Below are 23,444 nucleotides of genomic sequence, written 5' to 3' on the forward strand. Positions count from 1 at the left end.
TTCCTACTCCTTCAAACCAGAAAAGGGTGATAACATTGCCTGTATTCGGGCGCTGGGACTGTGATCATGAGAAAGTGATGGTGGCTTTATATACCACCTATCTGCTTACAACTCCAAAATGAAAATCTGCACAACATTCATTTGTGTGGATGCCTATGTAATATTCCACCTGGATATTGTGGCAGAAACAGTGGTGTTCATCAAACATCCCATCTACTAGCCCACATTTCCCAGCCCCACTTACAGTTGATTGAGACTGTGTGACTAGTTTTGGCCAGTGGGCTGTGGGTGAAAATGCAGTGTCACTCCCAGACTGAAGCAGAGAACATGTATGAGACCTTACCACTTGTATCTTTTTCTGTCCCAGCTGACTTTCTAGATGGAGCCTCCATCAGCTGCCCCCCCCACCCCCCAGCTTGCCAACCTCCATCAAGCCATAAAAGACATGTAACTAATGTGAGAAATAAACTTTTGCTGTGTTAAGCCACTGAAATTTTAAGGTTGTTTACCATTGCAACAGCATAGTTCACCCTGATGTCTCACACACAGTTGTCTCCAATTTTATACGTTCAAAGTTGAAATATTAAATTTCTCCCATAAACCCATACTTCCTTTGTCTCCTCCATCTCCATAAGTGACAGCACTGTCTATTCACATGCTTAAGGTAGAAACCGAAATGCCGTACTTGAGATCTCCCTTCTCCTTACTCCTCCTGTGCAGAATAGTTAACACATCTGACCTGAGACTACTATCCTTAAAAAGCTCTGCTTGCAAGGTTGGCCCTTGGCTGGCATCTGGGCTCAGCTGGTAAACATTCCATACACTGATATAAAAATTTCCCTAAGAAATAAGGGTGAGTCACTGTGCTACACTGTGCAAACAGTATGGTTTATGCTAACTACAACCTGCTTTCTTCATGGGAGACTGAAACTTTGTATATGCTAGGCAGAGGTGCCTATGTGACCAGCCCCCAATAAAAACCTCGGGTGCCAAGGCTCTAGGGCTTCCCTGGGCAGAAACATTGCATACATGTTTCTGCATTTTCATTGCTGGAGGAAGAGGGAGCTAGCTCTGTGTGACCCCTCATGAGGTGGAGAGTGTATATAAGGAAGCCTGCACATGGATTCTTCCATACTCCACCTGTGTCCTTTTTCCTTTGATCCAGCTGTGTATCCTTACAACATCACCGTAACAGTCTTAGCGTGAGAAGAACTATATCATGAGTCTCATGAGTCCTTTTAGTGAATCCCTGAACACCTCCAGTCCAGCACTGAGTCCTGTCAATCCTGTTTCCTGAAATGTATTTCAGATGACTCTGCTTCTTTTCTTATCTGCTGTCATCACTCTGGAAGGTGATTTTATTTGATTGGACTTTGAGAGGACCTAATAAATAACACCTTTCTTTCCTGCCTGAGTTTGGGACCAACTGAGACACAGAAAGAAATCAAAATGTAAGCTGTATTTAATAATAAAAGTCTAGATTGGAGTGGGTTAAAGGTGCAGGCAAATGGACTTGCTGACAGTCTCCTGAATTAAATTTATGTACCCAAACTGCTACCTTCTGCCTGAGAGTTGTCCTCTTGAGAGGACAGATGAGATTGTACTCTGCAGGCACACAGATCTGTAGAAAGGAGAAGGAAGGGGCTGAGCTGAGCATACCGAAAAAGGAGTGAAGGTTGGAGATTTTAAGAAAAAATTATAAGGTTTCTTGCTCACTCCTGATTTGTCTTCCAGGTGGAACTCCAAGTCCTGGGCATGAAGCAAATGGTACACAAGCTGGCCATGAGCTGGGGGTGGAGAGAGGAGTGCAGTCAGGGAACACCAGGTAGTCTGCTCTGAGCCTCCAGCAAAACACTGGCCGTTAGGACCAAGCCAGCTTAGCGAATATGCACAGAGCTACGTGGGCCCAACAAAGGCACAGCCCAGTGAGCCTTAGGTGATGTGGGCCTCAGGGTGCAGACTGCTACTCCTTTTCATTCTACCACATTGGGTCTCAGCAGAGGTAGGGAGACCACAAAGACCTCAGAAATCAGGCGTAACTAGGCAAGGACTAAATTATAGGAAAAATGTCTTTAAATAAATTATTTACTTAGGCTGTGCTGGGTCTTAGTTGCGGCATGCAGGATCTTTAGTTGCGGTATGTGGGCATCTAGTTGCGGCATGCTGGCTTTTTAGTTGCAGCATGTGGACTTACTTGCATCATGCATGTGGGATCTAGTTCCCCGATCAGGACTGAACCCAGGCCCCCTGCACTGGGAGCGCAGAGTCTTACCCGCTGGACTACAAGGGGAGTCCACAGGAAAAATGTCTTTTGCTACATTGGCCTTTCAGACAGTACTGGGTAGAATAATATTTGCTGCAGTTAGAGGCAGTGAAGTTAATGAAACTTAAGCCTCAGGTCCCCTTGCATTTGTGGGCCCTTTCCAAGGTCCTAAGGGACGCTAGTAATGTGTTTACATGGTCATCCCTTGTATCCTTTTAATGTAATTTGGAAACATACAAAATTACAGAAAAGTAATACAGGGAATCCTATCCCCCAAACAACCGTTTGAGAATGTGTTGCCAATCTGATGCGGCATCAGCTCCTAACGCTTTAGTGTGTATTTCCTCCAAAAAAAGGATATTCTTCTGTAGAACCACAACACAACCTTCAAAATCAGGAAGTTAACACGGACATATTTCTACTATCTAATCCTCAGATCTAGTTCAGAATCAAGTTGGCTTCAGTGGTTGTATCTCTTTGGCTTCCCTTAGCTGGGGCAGTTTCTCAGTCTCTCCTTAACATTCATGACATGGACATTTATTTTGTGGAATGTCTCTCAATTTGGGAATGTCTCATCATTTCCTCATGATTAGATTCAGGTTGTGCATTTTTGGCAGGAACATCACAGAGACTGGACTCTGAGCCCCTGTAGGGCTACCCCTCTACTCGCTTCTTGCTTGACACAAGCTAGACTCACTCCAGCACCATGTTGCCATCTCGTGCTGTCACCCCACTCTGAGCCACTGTGCGTCACCCCACTCCCCCAGCCAGCTAGCATGGGTCTCTACTCTGTCCCACCTGCTGGCTTTAGGACTGAATTGTTCAGGGAGGAAAGAGAAGAGGGAAAAGAACGGTGGTCATATGTTTCTGTGAAATGTACAAAAGTAAGATGATTTAACTTCAGTGGATTAAGGCCATTGTCTCATCCTTCTATCACTCAGGCATTTTAGGAATTTGGCTGAGAGGTAGTTGAGTTGGAAATACATGGGTTTAGTGGTATCTATTTATATGATTTGCATCCAGTTGTGTGTATCGTTATGTTTTTGCTGGCTGTCCTAGTGTAGAAATGGCTTCCAAAAATACTCCCACTGTCCGCTGTGATGACTTTCCTCATTTGCTGACACGGAGGTGAGGGCTAGGGTTCTATCAGAATGTGAGTATGTGCTGTGGTATCTGGCTCAGGAAGTATGGGAATCCTGGAGGAAAAACAAGACTTGAAATAATAGAGCCAGAAACTGCTCTATGGAAAAATACTGTCATCAGACTTTTTATAAATTGTAAGCATAGGATTCTGTTGTCATAGACATAGTACACATGGGATATGCTCAATAGTACAGTATTTAAAGTATAAATCCACCGTATATCTTTCTTAATGGGAATAATATAAAACAGAGTTTATCCGAATTCCTATGAGTACACAAGCCTGTACTAGGACTACAAACTGTTTTATGCTTTCTGTAATCAAAAAGTGTTTAATGCAAATCAAAACAATAAATGCTGGAGAGGGTGTGGAGAAAAGGGAGCTCTCCTGCACTGTTGGTCTTCCCCTCATTAAATCTGCCCAATTTTCTGTAACCATTTGTCATATCTGCCTGAGTCTTCAAGGAGGTGGTTCTAATGCACTGGCCCTGAGGATGGGGTTACAAAGTCCATATGTGGCTGCTAGAGGCGTGTGTGTGTGTGTGTGTGTGTGTGTGTGTTGGAGGTGGGGACAATTTCCAGAGAAAGGAATATGAAGAGGGCAGAGACTGAGAAATGGTGTCCCCTGAGGGAGTCATTTTGCACATTAATGTGTTGAAGACTCTGAGAGGTACTGCTGTAAAGAAACCTGGTTGGGAAGTGAGGAATAAATTAGAAGATATTATGAGGACATACTCAAAAAAATTCAAATGTGGGATATCTTGTAAGGCAACTGGCTTGGTCTCCTCAAAAACACAGTATCTTTTTTATTTATTTATTTATTTATTTTTTAAAATTTATTTATTGGCTATGTTGGGTCTTCATTGCTGCACACGGGCTTTCTCTAGTTGTGGTGAGCAGGGACTACTTTTTGTTGCAGTGCGCGGGCTTCTCATTACAGTGGCTTCTCTTGTTGTGGAGCACAGGCTCTAGGCACATGAGCTTCAGTAGTTGTGGCACGTGGGCTCAATAGTTGTGGTCACAGGCCCTGGAGCACAGGCTCAGTAGTTGTGGTGCATGGGCTTAGTTGCTCCGCAGCATGTGGTATCTCCCTGGGGCAGGGATCAAACCCGTTTCCCCTGCATTGGCAGGCGGATTCTTATCCACTGTGCCACCTAGGAAGTCCACAGTATCTTTTTTAAAAAGGTCAGTGAAAATGATTTAGAATAAAAGAGATGAAAGGCACATAATGATCAAATGCAATTAGATTTTGGTTCAAAAGAAAAAAATCTATTCAAGTATATTGAGGACAAAAGGGAAATTTTGAATCTGGACTGGGTGTTAGGGAATTACTGTTAATTTTTTGATAATGCTTTTGTGGTTATGTAAGAATGTCCTAGGAGACGCATGCTCAAGTATTCAGAGGTGAGATGTAATCATATCATGATGTCTGCAACTAATTTTCAAGTTATTCAAAATCAACAACAAATATATATGGAAGCAAAGATGGAAAAATGTTAACTTGCAAATCTCAGTGGTGAATATGTGGGTGTTCTTTTGTATTATTCTTCAAGTTTTCTGTATATTTTATAATAAAAAGTTTTTAAAAAAGAGGGAAACCTATTTAACCTAGTGTCCCAAACATTTAACTATGAAACTTTTTTTTCCTTTATAATATATTAATATGGAAGCATCTGCTGCTTCACAAAGCATACTTGGACACTCTGGCCTAGGGCAGGCTCTCAGTGGCTACATTTAAAAAATATACTGTAATGATAAATGCTCAGTGAAGAGCAGAAATCTTTAAAAATTTTCAAAATATACCTAAAAAGCTCCATCCAACTAGCTAAGGAAACATTTGCTGTCATTTACAATAGGGCCATTCTAATGCTCTTAACAGTGGTGTGACTTCATTGGCCAGAGGAATGTAGGTCACAGCTTGCATTCTTAAAGGTCTTGTATGCATTACCCAAATCCTTTCTCTTAGTATAACCTTGTGGATGATAGCACAAGCTAAATTTTCAATCATCTATATCCTTCTGTGCTTAAAGAATTAGATGAAGTGATAGATCTATTAGAGCACCTTAAGGAAGAGAAACAAATTTACAAGCATAATTGATGATTCTTACTAGGGACAAAGTTATGAGATCTTAGAGTTTCTTGTGATGGTTAATTTTATGTCAACTTGACTGGGCCATGGGCTGCCCAGATATTTGGTTAAACATTATTTCTGCCCCCAGTTTCTTTGCCCAAAACCAGTCAACTGGCAGGAGGAATGGAATTACCATGGTTGTATTAGGTATATATCCCAGAGTGGGGGATAGGGTTATCTTCCTTGATGGATGGTGTGGCAGTTTTAAAATATGACTGCAAATTCTTTGACACTTCTTGCCTTAGAAGGTAGGATTTATATTCTCCGCCTTTGAATCTGGGCAGGTTTGGGACTGCTTCAACCAGTAGAATACAGAGGATGTTTTTCTGTGAAACTTTTGAGGCAAGGCCACACAGAGCCATGTGGCTTGTTCACTAGAACACTTGCCCTTGGAAACTTGAGCTGCCTTAGGAGAGGTCTGACTACTTGATGGCCATCATGCAGTGAGAAAGACAAAGCCACATGGAGGGCGATATGTAGGCACTTTGGTTGATGTTCCTGATGAGTCCAGCTTTTGAATATCCCAGCCAAGGCATCAGACATATGAGTAAAGAAGCTCCCGGGTGATTTCTAGCCCCCGAACACAATCAGGATTCTTCCAGCAAAGCAGGAGAATAAGAAATGTTACTGTGGGCAACCAGAGGGCCTGCCACATTTTGGATGCCTGCTTCTGTATTGATGATGTCCATGGACATGAGGTTTCTCTAACACACTCAACTTTTAGATTTAAAAAAAAAAAAAAAAAAAAAGGTGTTTCCTGAGGTTAAGGACTTCCTTTGGGGAAAATAAAAGCTGTATCCCACAGGCATGATTTGGCTCAGACATCTTGGACCTCTGAGGAATTTCACATTCTAGACTTGGCTCCACCTAAATTCACACCACGCTCCCCTGGAAACACAGAGGGCCTCTGGAACAAAAAAACTGACAACGAAAACCATCTCATCTCCTAGTCTAATTTATTTATGTATTTTTAAAGAACTTTTATTGAGATATAATTGACATACAATAAACTGCATATATTTAAAGTGTGCAATTTGATATATTTTTTTCTTATTAGTAGTGTATATATGACAATCCCAATCTCCCAATTCATCCCCCCCACCACGTCCTAGTCTAATTTAGTATAACCTCAAAATATCAGTGGAGATAAAGACTAATCTGCTGTAATAAACAAGACTCTCAAAGTTCAGTGGCTTAAAGAAGACAGAAATTTATTTCTCATATAATCTTCTGACCAGTTTAGGCTATCTGTGCCCCACAAGATCCTGAGGGAACCTTTAGGATGTTGCCTTCATCTGCACGACTGAACCTGATCATTGTCACTTCATGTGACTGTCACATCGTGTCTTCCAGCCAAAAGGAATGGGAAAGAGACTGCAGAGGAGCCCAAGCCCTGTGTCTTAAGGCCCAAGTCTGGAAGCCCCACGTGTCACGTTTTCTCACATTCCATTGCTGAGAACAGGTCACATAGCTGTAACTAGCTGCAAGAGAGACTGGGAAGTATAATCTCTGGCAGGGCAGCCACATAAAAAGGGGAGAATGGATTTTGGTGAACAGCTGGCAGTCTCCTATATTCCTAGCCAGTGAGTTCTTTACTTGAATAGTTTGGAGGCTGAAATGATGAAACTCTGACATAATTATATACTGTTTTTCTTTCCTTTTATTTTTAAAGATGTACACTTCATTTTATTTTATTTTTAATTAATTAATTAATTGGCTGCGTTGGGTCTTTGTTGCTGTGCTCAGGCTTTTCTGTAGTTGCGGCGAGTGGGGGCTACTCTTCTCTGTGGTGCTCTGGCTTCTCATTGCGGTGGCTTCTCTTGTTTTGCAGCACAGACTCTAGGTGCCCGGGCTTCAGTAGTTGCAGCACGTGGGCTCAGTAGTTGTGGCTTACGGGCTTACTTGCTCCGAGGCATGTGGGATCCTCCCGGACCAGGGCTGGAACCCTTGTCCCCTGCATTGGCAGGTGGATTCCCAGCCACTGAGCCAATAACTGTTTTTCTAAAATGCATTTCACTTTTCTGGTAGCCATGTTTTATCCAATATCCCCTTTGCCCCCCCAACCCCACCCCATCCAGCACGTGTGTATGTTTAGGCTGTGGCTCTAACAGACACATAAGTCTGTAAAGCAAGGCCTGTATCTGAGGCTCAGATAAACTTCTTGGCTATTGCCTGTTCAGATGATGAGAAAAACCCCAAGACAAACAAACAAAAAACCCCACAGCTCTGCCACTTACTAGCTGTTTGATCCTGGGTACGTTATCCTTAGCCCTGATTTCCTTATCTATAAACTGGTGGTGGTTATGATACTTTCCTTTTAGTTGTTATGACAATTAAATGAATTAATGCTTGTAAAGCACCAAGCTTCATGAAAATTATTTAATAAAATTTAACTGTTATTATTGTTGTGGTTCCTATTATTTATCTTATGGGTATTTTTGTAAGGCGGACAATAGTACCTTGCTTAATAAAAGCATACCCAGAACTGCCAGGGTTTGGCCATAGAAGGAGATATAACCTTGCAGAAAAGGAATTAGAGTTGAGGCTCTAACTCTATCCCCTGAGCTTGGGGTGCTCTCATTTCAAGTTAGCGTGAGGCTTCATCAAATTATATGGTATGCCGTTAACTATCCCAATTTGACATGTAGTTGGAGACTACAACCCAGGTCTTCTGATATCTGAGTCTTTTGACTCCCATTTTTAATGCATCCAATACCACTTTACTAGTCCACCCATGATTTAGTTATCTATTGCTGCAAAACAAAGCACCCTAACAATTAATGGCTACGATTTTCTCTTTCTCACAAGTCTGTGGGTTAGCATGGTAGTTCTTTCTTTAGTTTCCCCTGGGCTCATTCACATGGGTGTATTTAGCTGGAGGGAACTGGGCCCAGCTAGAATGGCTGAGCAGCTGGGCCTCTGCTCTCCATGTGATCTTTCATTCTTGACTTTTTCATGGCACGGTCATCTCAGGGCGGCTTTAATGAGAGGGCAAGCCCCATGCATAAATGCTTATCAAGACTCTGCTTGTGAAAGACCTGCTGATGTCCACTGCCAAAGCAGGTCATATGGCCAAACCCAGGCTCTGTGGGAAAAGATTACACAAGGGATGGATATCAAGAAGAGTGATTCACTGCGGGCCATTATATAGTAACCTACCTCAGCACATTTTAGGGTTGTCACTTCCAGATGGGACCCTAGAAAATAGTGGGAACCTAAGTTCCTGCCCCAAACTTTAAATCAAATATATGTCTGTGATAAATGGCATAGTACTTTGCACATGATAGATCTTTAATAAGTACCTATAAAAATGAATGAATTAATAAATCAATGAAATTACCCATGGTAAAAATTTGCAAATAATGTCAAATAACACTAGTAATTACAGGTTGAGATTTCTCAACGAAGTCCTTACCACAAAAATTGTACTTCTTCATGGAGTATAAATTTTTAAAAATGCAAGAGTTACATCTATGATTTTCTTCCATCTGCCCCACTATGCCCAGTGCTGTCCCTCAATACCTACTGGCTGATGGACGAAGTAAAATTACACTTGCAATGTTCCTATTTCTTTGATAAAGAACATGCAGTAAGCTAAAATGAGACACTTTTTCTTGCCAGATTTTTTCAATTAGAGGCTGCTTGCTGTTACACATAACAGAAAATAAAACCATTCAACTGCCTCAAGCAGTAAGAAAATGTATCAGCTTATTTAACAGGACATCCAGTAGGTGTGCCTCAGTGGTGTTTAATGTTGCAGCTCAGTGAGGTCATTAAGGACCTTAGCTCTTTTCATCTCTCCACGCTGCTGTATCCCGTGCTGACTTCATCTGATGGCGGGTGTCCCTCGTGGGGAGAGGGGGGCTGCCAGCAGCCAGCCGCACTACAAGCTCCCGCATTCCCCTTCAGTGGGAGAGATGGAGAGAGCACGCTGGCTCCCATGGCTCTCTCAGAAGAGTTAAGGACTTCCTTTCTAGATGCCCCAACAACTCGATCCCCACTCTCTTTGGTTTTAACTGGATCACATGACCATTTCTGAACAGGACATGGTGGTAAGGGGGGTGGACCTATGGTGATGTGCTTAGACGAATTGAGTGGGAGTGGGATCGGCGTCCCTCAAAGCACCTGACTGTTCATAAGAGGCATAGATAACCTAATAAGAACCTGAGAACTGCTGGAAAAGAGAGAATGGATTCAAGAAAGGCAGTTGACAGTCATTGTGGGCAGTTCTACCTTCTGTAAGGCCTAACGTTGCTATTACTATGTAGCACCATTGAGTGCATTAACCTTTCATAGCTTCTCCAACATCTCTTGCTTCCTTTCCTGTACTGTTACTCAACTGGATTTTACTCACTGGCACAGCCCGGTGTTAGAGAATAACAATAACTGTCATATATTGAATACTAGGGTGAATCTGAAGAGACAGGCTGACAAGACCCCCTCCCCACAAATCAAGTATTTCAGCAAACAGCCTAAAGTCACGCAGTTACTAAATCATAGAGATGAAACAAGTCCAAGTCTTTAGGCTCCAAAGATTCTGTTCTTTTCATTATATTACACTGTCTCTCAACTTGGCAAAACATGTTTAATTTAATTAGACTATTCATTTGTAATTAGTATTTTATTAATATTTTCCCTTTGATCTAGTCAGAACATTTTAGGAATGGGAGAGAAACTCCTCAAATTTTCTACTTCCTTTCGTGTTTCCTAGGAAGTAGCTTAGAAAAAAATGTTTTAAATCTATCTCCTCTTCCACAAATGAGCTAGACTGTTCTATTTTTAGTAGATGATTTCTAGCTAGTTGTGGTTTTAGTTATACTCCTGGCTGTTTTCTACATACTTTCTGCTTCAAATTATGTAATAGGTCATGTTTACTTATTTTAGCTGTATGTTACTGGGTGGCTAGTTCTTTTTTAAAAATACAGAATTATTTGTATTTAGTCTTTTTTTTTTTTTCTGGTGGTGACATTTACATTGTTGTCTATGTGAATAATGCTCCCTGGAGCCCTGCAGTCCAGACCTGTTTGCAGCAGCTTAGTTAAAATCTAACTCCAAGGGGAATGTACAGTGGATGAGGGGATGTTATTTGATTCCTCCCAAACTCCAAGTGTGTGGTCTTGTTTGTCTTCTGGTCATTTACTATTTGGGTGATACCTAGAAAAGAGATCAAGTTCAGGGTCAACTGCTCATTTACCTTTGCTGTGCAGTTTGAGTGATATGTCCCACTCTAGCAAGAGTCTAAATTTAGAATAACCTTTAGGGGCGTCCTTGATTGGGACTGAACTGAAATTCTGAATTGTCTATAGCAACGTAGATTCCTCCAATCAGTGGTGATGATTCTGAGGGGATGAACTTACAGTTGCCATGAGGGATGGGAACTAAGTCACCTAGATCTACCTTCAAGTTTCAGATATAGTTAAAATTAGAGAAAGTTTCTTAGTTATAGAAGAGAAGCATTTTATTATGAATTGGACTTAACCAAATTTCCCACAAAATCAAGGGAAGATGTAGTTTAATTGTATTTTAAATTAACTACTTGAATTGGAATTCTGTATTTTTGACCCAGGTAGAAATTTCTTATAATTTCTAGATGACAATCAGCTGAAAATCTTTAATGGATTGTAAAAATCAATCTCTCTTTTTTAAAGATTTATTTTATTATCTATCTATTTATATTTATTGGCTGTGTTGGGTCTTCGTTGCTATGCACGGGCCTTTTGTAGTTGCGGAGAGCAGGGGCTACTCTTCATTGTGGTGCGCGGGCTTCTTGTTGCGGTAGCTTTTCTTGTTGTGGAGCATGGGCTCTAGGCTCAAGGGCTTCAGTAGTTGCAGCACGTGGGCTCAGTAGTTGTGGCTCGTGGGGCCTAGAGTACAGGCTCAGTTGTGGTGCACAGGCTTAGTTGCTCTGAGGCATGTGGGATCTTCCTGGACCAGGGCTTGAAGCCATGTCCTCTGCATTGGCAGACAGATTCTTAACCACTGAGCCACCAGGGAAGCCCCCAAATCAGTCTCTTTAACAATTTTGCAATTATGTAAAAGTTTAGTCTGGCCTCCCAACACGCATTTCCCTTTCTTTCTTTCTTTCCTAAAAGAAAGAATGAGTCTCATTTTTCACCTCTTCCCTATGCAACTTGTATCTTCATTTCCAGGTCCAAGTCAGTCATGGTGGCCCCATTTCCCTTGTAATGATATGTCTAGATATGGACTAGCCAATGAACCTTGTGGGAAAGTCTATTCAGGACATCTAAGAAATGTTTCTTCATTTTTATAAAGAGTGAAAAGACGAGAGAGTCTTTTTCTGGACCTTGTCATGTTTGAATGTGATGCCTGGAACTGCAGCAGCCATTTTGTGATCTCAGGGGGAACTTATTTAATGTCAAGCCCACCACCAGTTCTGGATGGCAGGTCCTTGGTTATGAAGTTATGAAGCTGCTCAATTAACCCATCCTGGAGCAGCCCTACCACTGGACTTCTTGTTGTGTGAGATAATGAATGTAGCCAGCTGTGTCTGTTTTTCTGTTAGTGTGCTCGCAACTGCAGGAAACAGAAAATCTAACTCAATTGGCTTAAATTACCTTGGTTGAGAGCATTCTAAGTGATAAAATATTATAGGTCATATTTTGAGGTCTATGAGCTTCTGCCTTGATCCCTGCCTCTAGGCATTCCCCCCCTTCCAATTAGTTGATCCTTCACACCACCACTGGAATGACCTCTTCAAAATTCAAATCTGATCATATTGCAACTCTAGGTAAATCTTTCAAATGCTATTTTTGGCTTTCTTGGTGTGGCACACAGACTTTTCTTCACTGAGTCTTCGTGGCCACATATCCCATCAGGTCAGACCCCATAGGCACCCTAATGCTAGATATTTCAACTGTTGCCATTCCTAGACCATGCTATGTTCTCTCTCACTTATGCTTTACAAATGCTAGTCCCAACTGCAAAGAATACCCTTCTCTATCTGACAGGTCACCCCCACCATCCCCCAGGCTCCCAAGCTTGTTAGATGTTCTTCTTCTGTGTCCTAACACCCTGACTGGAACTCCTGTTAAAGCACATCTGACTGTATTTGTGCTGTATTTGTCAGATTGTCTCCTACATATGGTTATAAGGTCTTTGAGGGAAAGATTTGTCTTATTCATTTTAGCATCTCCAATGCCTAGCACATTGCTTGGCACAAAATAAGCAAGTAATAAATGTTTATTAATGAATAAAAATCATGCTATAACCCAGATTTAGGTTCATGAAGACAATTATGTTCTTTTCTCTTTAGGTGGCATTCTTGGTATATTGCATGCCATACCTTCCTCAGCAGGGTAGGGAGGATTAAAAAGAGAAAGGAAAACCTATATCTCTATAACATTTTTGGACAGGATTTTGGAGGAAAGTAAGTCAAGCTTAATGAAGATCTCTTTTTGTAAATCTTTTATCCATTCTTTCTATGCCTGACTCATATGATGAATTAATCAACAAATGTGTGTTGTGTGCCTACTATGTATCGAACATTGCTTAAGAGTTTGGGATTCATCAGTGAACAAAACAAAGTCCTCAGAGAACACTGGCTCCACAGGTGAACTTTATCAGTCATTTCTCCTATCTGCATCTTAGTCCTGCATTTGTGCCCAAACAGGAAACACTATAATGGAAAATTTGCAGATTCTCAGATGAAAACACTGGTAAACACATAGATATTTGTTCATTAGTGCTGCCACTTCTCTCTAGAACCAAGGACAATTAGGAGAAGGAGGTCACTGACTAAATCTGCTCCTTGACCTTGTTCTCAGCAATCCACACCAATAGGCATTGCCTTTGTTTGTAAAAAGAGAGTTTTATATATCCACGCAGCATTGGGAGGTTGCAGCTTTCTTCCTAGCTGGGAATCTCCCTAAGGCTCCATCTGGGACAGTGAGCCCTGTCCCTATGCACCCCCCAGGCGCTTCCCTTCTCTAGTTGGCTGGTGATTTTGTGCTGAGCGGCTCCACCTGTGCACAGCATCGCATCTGTGGAGGCTGGTCTGGGCACAGGAACGATTTCCTACAGAAACTGGGCATATTTCAAAGGGTAGAAGGGAAGCTTTTATGTCTTCCTCCTACAATCCCAGCTTCTCCTGAAGTGGAAGCTAGACTAGAAATAAAGGCCACACTGATTTTCTTCTGCAAAAACACATTACCATGTTAAAAAAAAAAGTCCTAATTGCTCTGTGAGAAGTTTTTATTTTACAAATACTCTGTGGCTCTTAAGTGACAGCAAGATTACATTTCTGACAGTATCATTGGTGCAATTTCCAAGCTCCTCGGGGAAAGCAATGTGAGGATATTTCTCCGGGAAAGAGAGGCACATTCTCTGGTCCCCAAGGTACAGTTAAACATGATCCCAAATAAGTAAAAACAGATGATAACACAGCAAATAATGAAAGCTTGTCAATTTACCTAAAACAAATGATCTTATCCAGAACACTATGGGAGCAAAAAAGAACTGCAAAAATAACTCTGTAACTTTGTTTCTACAAACAAATGGCTCACTCTCTTGTCTCCAGGTGGGGAAATGTGAGAACTGGGAAGGAGGAAAGAACCTGGAAGAGTGTAGAAAAATGTAAACATTAAAAAGAAATGTAAGGGTTGGGGGGTAATGAATTGGGAAACTGGGATACCAAATTGTACGCTCTAAATATATGCAGCTTATTGTTTTTAAAAAAAATGCATCAGCTTACCCAAAGTCAAAAAAAAAAAAAAATGTAATAGGGGAGTGGAGGACGGGGACAGCTTCCGTGTAACGCTCGTGGAGACGGTCCTGGCGGATGTGATCTAGATAGACCCCGGCCGGCCTCGTGTTCCTGGGAGGCGGTGCCGCGGCGACAGATGACCTGTCTCTGGCCATCGCACACTTAGAAGACGCTTTCACAGGAGCAGGGCAGCGGCCGGGGGCGCGGCGGGGGTGGGCGCAAGTTACCGTCCTCTGGCTGCTCCCGCCGAGCGTGGTGATAATGCGGGTGGGGCCAGCGGTGGCGGTGGAGCGCCTGGTGGCCCCGGGCCCCCTCCTCGTCCTCCGCGACTCCCTCCCACGGGCAGCACACTGCGCCCAGCCACCTCCGCAACCGCCGCCGGAGCTGACAGTCGCCCCCCTGGAAGAACAGGTAGACGAAGGGATTGAGGGCGCTGTTGGCCACCCCCACGAGGCGCAGCGCCACCACTAGGTCCTCGGCCTCCCAGTCTCCCACCGGTCCAGGCGACCACGTGGCCGCCAGCCGGACAGCGAAGTAGGGCAGCTCGCACCCCACGAACAGTAGCGCCAGCACCAGGCTCATCTTCAGGCTCTGGACCTTGGCGCGGGGCAGCGCGTTGCGCGCGGGGGCTCGGCCGGGACTGGCCGACCTGGGCGCCGCAGCCGATGGGGCTTGGGGCGGGCTCTGCCGCCAGGCGCAGAGCAGGCGGCTGCCAGCGACGCCCATGACCGCGACCGGCGCCACGAAGCCCGCGACGGTCTCGTAGAGCGCGTAGACCATCAGGTGCCAGCGCGGCAGCGGCGCGAAGATGTCGCGGCAGCGACGCTCCCCAGGCCAGGCGCGGGCGGCCGGGGGCGCGGCGGGAGGCGGCGAGGGGGCGCCCCCGCGCACCACGAAGGTGGGGGGCAGCGCCAGCAGCAGCGCCAGCAGCCAGCCCAGGGCGGCGAGGGCGCGCGCGGGCAGCGGCGGGCCCTGTGGACGGCGCACGGCGCGCTGGCGCTCGAGGGCAATGAGCGCCACGAGGTGGGCCGAGGCGCCGTGGCCGGATGCCCGCAGCAGCTGCACGAAGCGGCACTCCGTGTTGCCCGCGGCCCGGCGCGGCTCGCCCAGCAGCTCCCAGGCCAGCTGCGACAGCGCGGTGCCCCCGCACGCGTACAGGTCGGCCAGGGCCAGCTGCACCAGCAGGAAGTCCATCTTGCGACGCTTGGGACCCACCCGGGACCCGCCGCCGCCGCACAGGCGGCACAGCACCGTGGCGTTGCCGGCCACCGCCACCACCAGGATGACCCCTAGGAAGACCAGGCGGACGCGGCGGCTGGGCGGCCCGGGCGGCGGCGGCGGCGGCGGCCCCGGGACGGGGGCTCCCTGTCCGGAAGTCAGGTTGAGACCCCAGCTCAGCGAGATGGGTACGGAGAGGTTGGGCGCCGGCGACGGAGTTGAGGGGCTGAAGGGATCCTCCATCCTTAGCCTGGAGGAAGAGGAGGTACCGAAAAGGGCAGGCAGGGCGCGGGAAACCAAGGTGGAGGCGAGGCTGCGCGGGGCGCGGCGCCGGGTCTTATGAGTTCCCAAAGTTAGTTGAAAACGCATACGCACGGCGAGGGAGATGGATGCGGGTAGCGTTGCGCTTAGTTGTTTTTATAGGTTGTCCTCGTCATTTGTCACTCAAATGGGGGTTGTACACTCGAGGAACACACATGATTCCTCCTCTCCACCTTCCTCTCCATGTCTCCCCTCCCAGTCCGGGTAGATCCCCTTCCAGTCTCTGCAGCAGCCCTCGCAGGAGTCGCGAACCACTGGGCTCTAGGAACCTCTGCCGTTGGGTGTTTACATAGAGCACAGTCGGACAGAAGGTCGCTTTGCCTGGCCATCGTTAACCCGGGACCAGCACACTGGAGAGGAAAGTCCTGACTGAGACTATGCCCTTCAAAATGGTTTCAGATTGCCGGTAGAAAAGAAAAAAAAGAAAAAAGAAAGGCATAGTTTCGATTAAAATAAGAGAAAGATTTGAGATACCATGGATCTGCACTAGCGTGAGAAAAACAGGAACACAAGAAACCTAACAGCGTTTGGAGCAAAGAGGAGCCCCAAAGATAAATCTTCCTCTGGCCAACAATGAGAGTATTTTACTTAGAGAGAACTAAAATCAAGGGTATTGCTTGGCAATTAGGAGTAACAGTGGTTTGCGGATTGTTTCAAATACTCATTACTAGAAACAGCGGATCACAGCTGCTCTCGGAGAGGTAAAATTCATTTCATTAGTCTGAAGAGCGCATGAATAGGTTTTATGCAAATGGATAGTACATTTATTGCTTTTCTCCTAATATTTTCACTCAGTGACAGATGTATCATCACGGCTCTTCATTCTCTTGATTATGTTTTCTAGCAGATGGGAGGTTGCTAGGAGGGACTACGCCTCCAATAAGCCTAGAGAAAAGGTGACTAAGAAAATGATAAGGCGGCCAATTTTTAAAAAAGAAATCCAACTCACAGGAAATGGCTTAGATCAAATGCTTTCTCTTTTATTTTAGCCCTACCTCCTCACAAACAAATTTTAGTTTTCCTGTTGGTAACATCCATTTGTCTTTTATGCACCCTCCACGTAAATTATGGTGAAAGTAGACCTCCTGTGCTTCCTGGTCTGCTGGGGTTCACATTCCCAAGCTGAGGAAATATTGGACACTTTAAGATGTGCAGGATAGAAGGGTTTGGTGGCTGCTGCAGACAGTCCTGCCAGTTGCAGTGGGAATCTCATTTTCCAAGCTGTTGTCCTTTGGCCAGAGAACTTTGTCATTTTTATTATATCCCCAGTGCCTAGCGCTGGACCTGACACATGGTAGGTATTGGTAAATATGTTTTGAGTTGATGAATTGATGGATATGTGATGCATTTCAGATAATTCTAAGCAAATGTTTCTACCTTCATTATAAATCCATCAACCTAAGGAAAAAAAATGCCTGTTATACCTATGCCAGTATCATCCAGAAGAGCTCAAGGAAGCTCTGGGAGATGTAGGAATAGCCATTCTTGGTGGAACATTTAAGAGGTGGAGTGATAGCCTTGGGAAATCAAACTCCTGGTTTAATTTTCACATTCTCCCCTCAGAGGGTTTTGCCCGTGGCCTTTTTCTTTGTAATATACTTCATTCCAGTTTATGAACCACTTCTTGCAGGGAGCTGTCTCAGAGCAATATCCATAATTCAATGATTCTCCTAGGCAGTATCAGTTAATATTTCTCAAGATAATGCTGTAATTTTTCTCAAATTTGTTGAAACGCTCTTATATAGCGAAATAAGACTCTACCAGCAAAATTACATTTCACAAACCTTACTAAGACCTGATAAAACATTGATTTTAAAAAATAATTCTTCAGGGAAGTCCATGGCCGTCCAGTGGTTAGGACTCTGTGCTTTCACTGCCGAGCGCCCGGGTTCGATCCCTGATTGGGAAACCAAGATCTCACAAGCCATGTGGCATGACCAAAATTTAAAAAATAAAAAAATAACAGTAAATAAATTCTCAGAATAATACCTGCACATAGTTTGGAAAGTCAACTAGAACTAGAGGGCTGGTAACAACATACAGAGTTTCCTGCCTACACATCCTCACACCACCTTCCCCTCTTCTAGGGGGGAACCAATTTAGATCGTATTTACTGTTTCTTCTGGCATTTACTTAATTCCTTATTTCTAAATAGTAAGTGTGGGATACTAGTTATTGATTCAGTGATTTTAGATATTATCTATTAGCTTCTTATTAGATAAGCATAAAGATTTAGCTCTCACACTTCTGTCCCCATGGTTTTCCCCATACTATTAATACAGTAATATTGTAATTTTGGGTTGGATCTATATTCAGTGTTCACATTATTTTGAAATAAAAATATTCACAGTGTAATGTTGTAATGTATTATGAATATCATCATTTTTTCCTTTTCATTAATAATTACCTTTTCTTAATTTTCATTATCAGTATAGCTAGTTCTTCCTATACCTTAAAGAGTCCTTCAGTACAGTTTCCACAGGATGAGTTTCATGACATAATACAGCACTTCCACTTTTTTTTCTTGGAAACCTTCTTACCAAAGACCTCCATTTCCTTCCTACATGGGCTGGTTTCTCTCTAGGCCTGCTGCCTAACTATCATCCCAGAATGTCCCTTTGTTGTCATCAGTGAAACTGACTGCCTTTCTCTTGGGTTGGAGTTGCTGTTTCTTGGATCTCTTTTCTTTTTCTGGGTTTCTTCCTAGAAACCAAGAAAATATCATCCAATATGTCATAAAGTTAAAAAGACTGGAGAGAGACTGAGGACAGAGCGGAGAGAGACTGAGGACAGAGCAGAGAGAGCCCTCATTGTGCCTATTACATGAGTCATGTGGATTCAATCTGGACAGGTTGCCTTCTGGGCCAGCTGGCATCTGGGCATCTCCTTCACCGTCATCCTAGAGACTCCTTTCCCTTAGCGCAGGCTTGTTCTGCTTTCTAACTTCATGTGTTTTGTTTGTTTGTTTTGTGTCGGCTTATTTTCTTGCTTGGGTAGAAAGCATCCCTCAGTGGCTTCTTGAGAAAGGGTAACTTTTTGGGACCTTGTGTGTCTGAAAATTTCATGTAACCTTCATGCTTAACTGATGACTTGGCCGAGTTTAGAATTCTATACCGGAAAGATTTTCCTTCTAAATATTGATAGCATTGCTGAATTGCCTTCTGGCTTCTAAGTATTTGTGTTGAGAAGACTGAAGCCATTCTGACTCTTGATTTGTTTGGATGTGATTGCTTTTTCCATTCTAGAAACTTCTTGATTCTTCTCTGTTTCTGATGAATTTCACAAAGATGTGGTTTGCAGTGGGTTTATTTTCATTCACTGTGCTTGACACAGCCAAGGATCATGAATTGCATTTAATTGTAATATTTCTCTAGTGCCCTTTAATCCATAACAGTTTCCCAGACTTTCTTTGTCCTTTCATGATGCCCAGGGGTCTGAAGGGTCCATGACACTTGTTTTGCAGAATGTCTCTAAACTTGTATTTGTCTCCACATAATTAAATTTGGATTAGACTTTTGGGGCTGAAATACTACATAGGTAATACTGTGTCATCACTGCATTATTTTGGGGGCACACAGTGCTAGTTTGTCTCAATATTGGTGATGTTAGGGACGTCCCTGGCAGTCCAGTGGTTAAGAATCTGTGCTTCCATTGCAGGGGGCTCGAGTTCAATCCCTAGTCAGGGCACTAAGAACCTGCATGCCTCTCAGTGCGGTCAAATCAATCAAACAAACAAATAAACAAATATTGGTGATGTTAAACTTGACATATATATTTTTACAATAAAATATTTTTATTATATAAATAATTCATGTTAATTGCAGAAAAATTAGACAACAAAATCACTAAACATATCACCCATATGTAATATTTATATATCCTTCACACTATAATGACCAGGTCTATTTATTTACAAAAATATGTTATACTATATACAATATTTTATATCCTGCTTTTTTAAAGGAATTTTAAAATAAAGATTATATTTATTTATCATTTGGCTGTGTTGGGCCTTCGTTTCTGAGCACAGGCTTTCTCTAGTTGTCGTGAGTAGCTGTGACTCTTCATTGCGGTGACTCTTCATTGCGGTGCTCGGACTTCTCATCACTGTGGCTTCTCTTGTTGCAGAGCACAGTCTTTAGGCATGCAGACTTCAGTAGTTGTGGCTTGAGGGCTCTAGAGCACAAGCTCAGTAGTTGTGGCACACGGGCTTAGTTGGTTCAAGGCACGTGGGATGTTCCCGGAGCAGAAATTGAACCTGTGTCCCCTGCATTGGCAGGTGGATTTTCAACCACTGCGCCACCAGGGAATTCCCTATCCTGCTTCTTTTTCCAGTTAACATTATATTTGGACAGCTTTCATGTCAGTAAAAAATGTGATATAACTATCTGTTTAATGTGAAATGAATTATGATTTAAATAACCCCTTATTTTTGGACAAAGGTTTTCCAATTTTCACTTTATAAATAATACTGTGAAGAATCTCTCTTCACGTACATTCAATTACTCCCTTAAGATAAAATCCTAGGCTTGGAATTGCTAAGGCAGAACACATGCATTTTTAAAGCATTTTACTATATGGTGCTGAAATGCCCTTAACAAAGGGCACAAGCATGGATGTCTTTTCCCCCGTAGTCTTTTTTTTTTTTTTAATGCCTAAGACGTTTTCCCCATAGTCTTTTAACAATCATGAGCCTAGTTATTGTTTTAAATTTTTGCCATTCTCATTGATAAAAAAATAGTTTCATTGTTAGTTCATTTTAAAATTCATATATAATTCACACACTATAAAATTCAACTGTTAAAGTTATACGATTTGGTGCTATTAGTATTCTATATATTATATAGTCACAAGTTTGTGCAACCATCACCACTATCTAATTCCAGAACATTTCACAACTCCAAAAAGAAACCCCCCACACATTCCCTTCATCCCTGAAGTCCTGGAAACCACTAATCTACTTCCTGACTCTATAGATTTGTCTATTCTGGATGCTTCATAGAAATGCAGTAATAACAGTATGTGGCCTTTGTGTCTGGCTTTTTTCACTTAGCATGATGTTTTTAAGGTTCACCCATATTGTAGCATGTAACAGAGCTTCATTCCTCTTTATGGCTAAATAATATTCCATTGTACAGATTATACATTTTGTTTATCTATTAGCAGCTGATGGACACTTGGGTTGTTTCCACTTCTTGAATACTGTGCATGATGCTGTTGTAAACGTGTGTGTACTGGTTTTTCTGTGAACATGTCTTTTCAGTTTCCCAGGATATATACCTAGGAGTGGAATTGCTGGGTAATATGGTCATTCTATGTTTAATTTTTTGAGGAACTTCCAAACTGTTTTCCACAGAGACTGTATCATTTTACATTCCCACCAGTAATATATGAGTGTTCTTGCTTCGTGTAGATACAGATTCCCATTGGACACCATATCCCTGCTGCTTAAACAAGGTCCTTTAATGTCTCCAAATAGTTCATACCTGCTGGCAGCAAATTCTCTTGGCTTCTTCTTCATTTTTGACAAATTTTTGCTAGGTATATAGAATTCTAGGATCACAGTTTGTCTTTCAGTACTTTAAAGAAATTGTACCATTGTCTTCTGATTTACACAGTTTTAGATGAGTAATCTGCTTTAATTCTTACCTTTGTCCCCTTGTATGGAATGTTTCTTTTTTCTCTGTTTGCCTCCAAGATTTTTTCTCTTTATTTGTGTATTCCAACAGTTGACTGGGATGTGCTGTGCATTTTTTTTCCATATTCTTCTTGGGCTTCCCTAAACATTTAGGTTGGTGATTTGTTGTCTTTTATTAATTTTGGGAAATTCTCAGCAATTATCTTTTCACATTTTTCTTCTGATATTTCCTTCTGTTCTCCTTCTGTTATTTCCGTTGCACATATATTATACCTTTTCGTACTGTCCCACAGTTCTTGGGTGCTGTGCTCTATTTTTCCCCACTTTCTTCCTTTTCCTTCCTTCCTTCCTTCCTTCCTTCCTTCCTTCCTTCCTTCCTTCCTTCCCTCCCTCCCTCCCTTTCTTTCTGTCTGTCTTTCTTTCTTTTCCCTATCCCATCTCTCCTCATAGGAGTTTGAAAATCAGGATTTCATTTTGAAACATTTCTTTTGGCCTATATTTAAGTTCACTGATTTTTTTTTTTTCAAGGTCACTCTTTTTTTCTTTTGTGTCTAGTCTGTTGATAAGCCATTTGAAGGACTTCATCCACGATAGCATGTTTTTCATTCCTAGTGAATCAGTTTTATCCTTTTTTAAAAAATAATTTCCATCTCTCTGCTGAAATTCCCTATCTGTTCATGCATGTTATCCCCATTTCCCCCTAGATCCTTCCATAGATTAATCATAGTCTTTTCAAGTCATTTTTTCTCATAGTTTCAACTTCTGGGTCATCTCTCAGTCTGTTTCTGTTTACTGTCTTATTTCTTCAAAATGGGTCTTTTTTTGCTTCTTTGCCATGTAAGTTTGACTTAATGGCAGACATTATATGTAAGTGAAAAATTGTGACTGATGTAAATCGTACTTACTCCTGAAGATGGGCTTGCCTCTTCATCTGGCAGGCTATTAGTGTGGAGGGGTTAACCAAATGCAAGCAGTAGTTGAGTCAAGTTTGGGTTTTGATATTGCTATAGTTATCATTATTCTACTACAGGCTGCAGACTCCTTACTGCTGCTGTCTTGCTTTAGTGGGCGGCCTGGAAGGCTGGAGGGTTTTTCTCAGTGTTCCTGCTCCTCCCCCACCTCTCAGCACACCGGGCCATGGGGGGCAGGGTGGGAGGTTTCTCTCTCCATGCTTCTTGCCCTTCTCCCAGAAGTAGTGTGCTATTGCTTACACTGCTGGTGGGGCAGGCTGATTTTTTTTTTTTTTAAAGAAACTCTCTTATTCCAGCTTCAGTCTTATGTAGGCCCCCAGGAGCCTGAGCCTTAATCCACATTTCTGTCGCTTTCCCCTGTGGCAGCTGAACTTGGCCTTGTAACTTGCAAAAAGAGCAAGTTTCTTGTATGTATCCCTGTTGTAAAAGATCTTTGCTATCTCTCAGTGCGGGATCCTGAGTATGACTGGGGTTCTGCCTCTTCTCAGCAGCAGAGAGCTTTTGCTGTAATCTACACCTTCCTCGTAATAGCTGACCTATTCCTGAGGATTGGGGGTGAGAGGGTTTCCTGCTTCTATCCCAATGGCAGATGAGTTTTGCTTTGTATGAGAGAAGGTTCTGGGTTTTTGTTTCTCCTGCAGAGGCAGCCTCTCCCCATCTGTACATCTGTCCCAGTATAGAGGTTCTGTCAGGTCCCGTGCCCTGCTCTCCATCTTTCTCATGAGTGCTGGTTAAGGTCCTTGGAAAAAAGCTCATTACTGGAGGTGGTCTCCCTTGGGTGTGAGGCTTCCAGTTTCTGCTGTTATTTTCACACACATTTGGCTTTTATGAATTTGTCAGAATATCACTTTGTTTCCTTACCTCTTTTGGCTTCTAGTTTTTCCTTCCCTGTACTGCCAAAGGTGGAATAGTTTGGGTGTCTCAGCTCTCCTTAGAAGAGCTTGCCACCCATTTTAATTCGGTTTACCTGTCCTATAAGAGGCTCAAAAAAGTTTTCATTTTGCAGATTATCTAGCTTTTTTCTTTTCCTTTTGATTTCT

General features: G+C 42.9%; 2 protein-coding genes across 3 annotated transcripts in view; one reads left to right on the forward strand and one right to left on the reverse strand.

Moving 5' to 3' along the window:
• The window catches only part of SKIC3 (SKI3 subunit of superkiller complex), a 164,570-nt gene that overhangs the window by 2,242 nt on the left and 138,884 nt on the right, over positions 1–23,444 (forward strand). Inside the window, exon 1 of one of the 2 annotated variants that reach the window (XM_057738908.1) lies at positions 1,337–1,451. The exons of the other annotated variant lie outside the window; for it this stretch is intronic. The gene's annotated coding sequence lies outside the window, so the exon portion shown is untranslated. Of the gene's footprint in view, positions 1–1,336; positions 1,452–23,444 lie in introns of those variants that run through there. 2 annotated transcript variants of the gene reach the window in all.
• GPR150 (G protein-coupled receptor 150) lies at positions 13,728–15,717 on the reverse strand. The gene is made up of 2 exons (XM_057739004.1): positions 14,269–15,717; positions 13,728–14,145 (listed from the first exon to the last, which is right to left on the reverse strand). The coding sequence occupies exon 1, from the start codon at positions 15,715–15,717 to the stop codon at positions 14,419–14,421; it is 1,299 nt and encodes a 432-aa protein (XP_057594987.1). The 3' UTR covers positions 13,728–14,145; positions 14,269–14,418.

Source organism: Hippopotamus amphibius, chromosome 1 (genome assembly GCF_030028045.1).
Source record: "Hippopotamus amphibius kiboko isolate mHipAmp2 chromosome 1, mHipAmp2.hap2, whole genome shotgun sequence".
NCBI lineage: Eukaryota > Metazoa > Chordata > Mammalia > Artiodactyla > Hippopotamidae > Hippopotamus > Hippopotamus amphibius.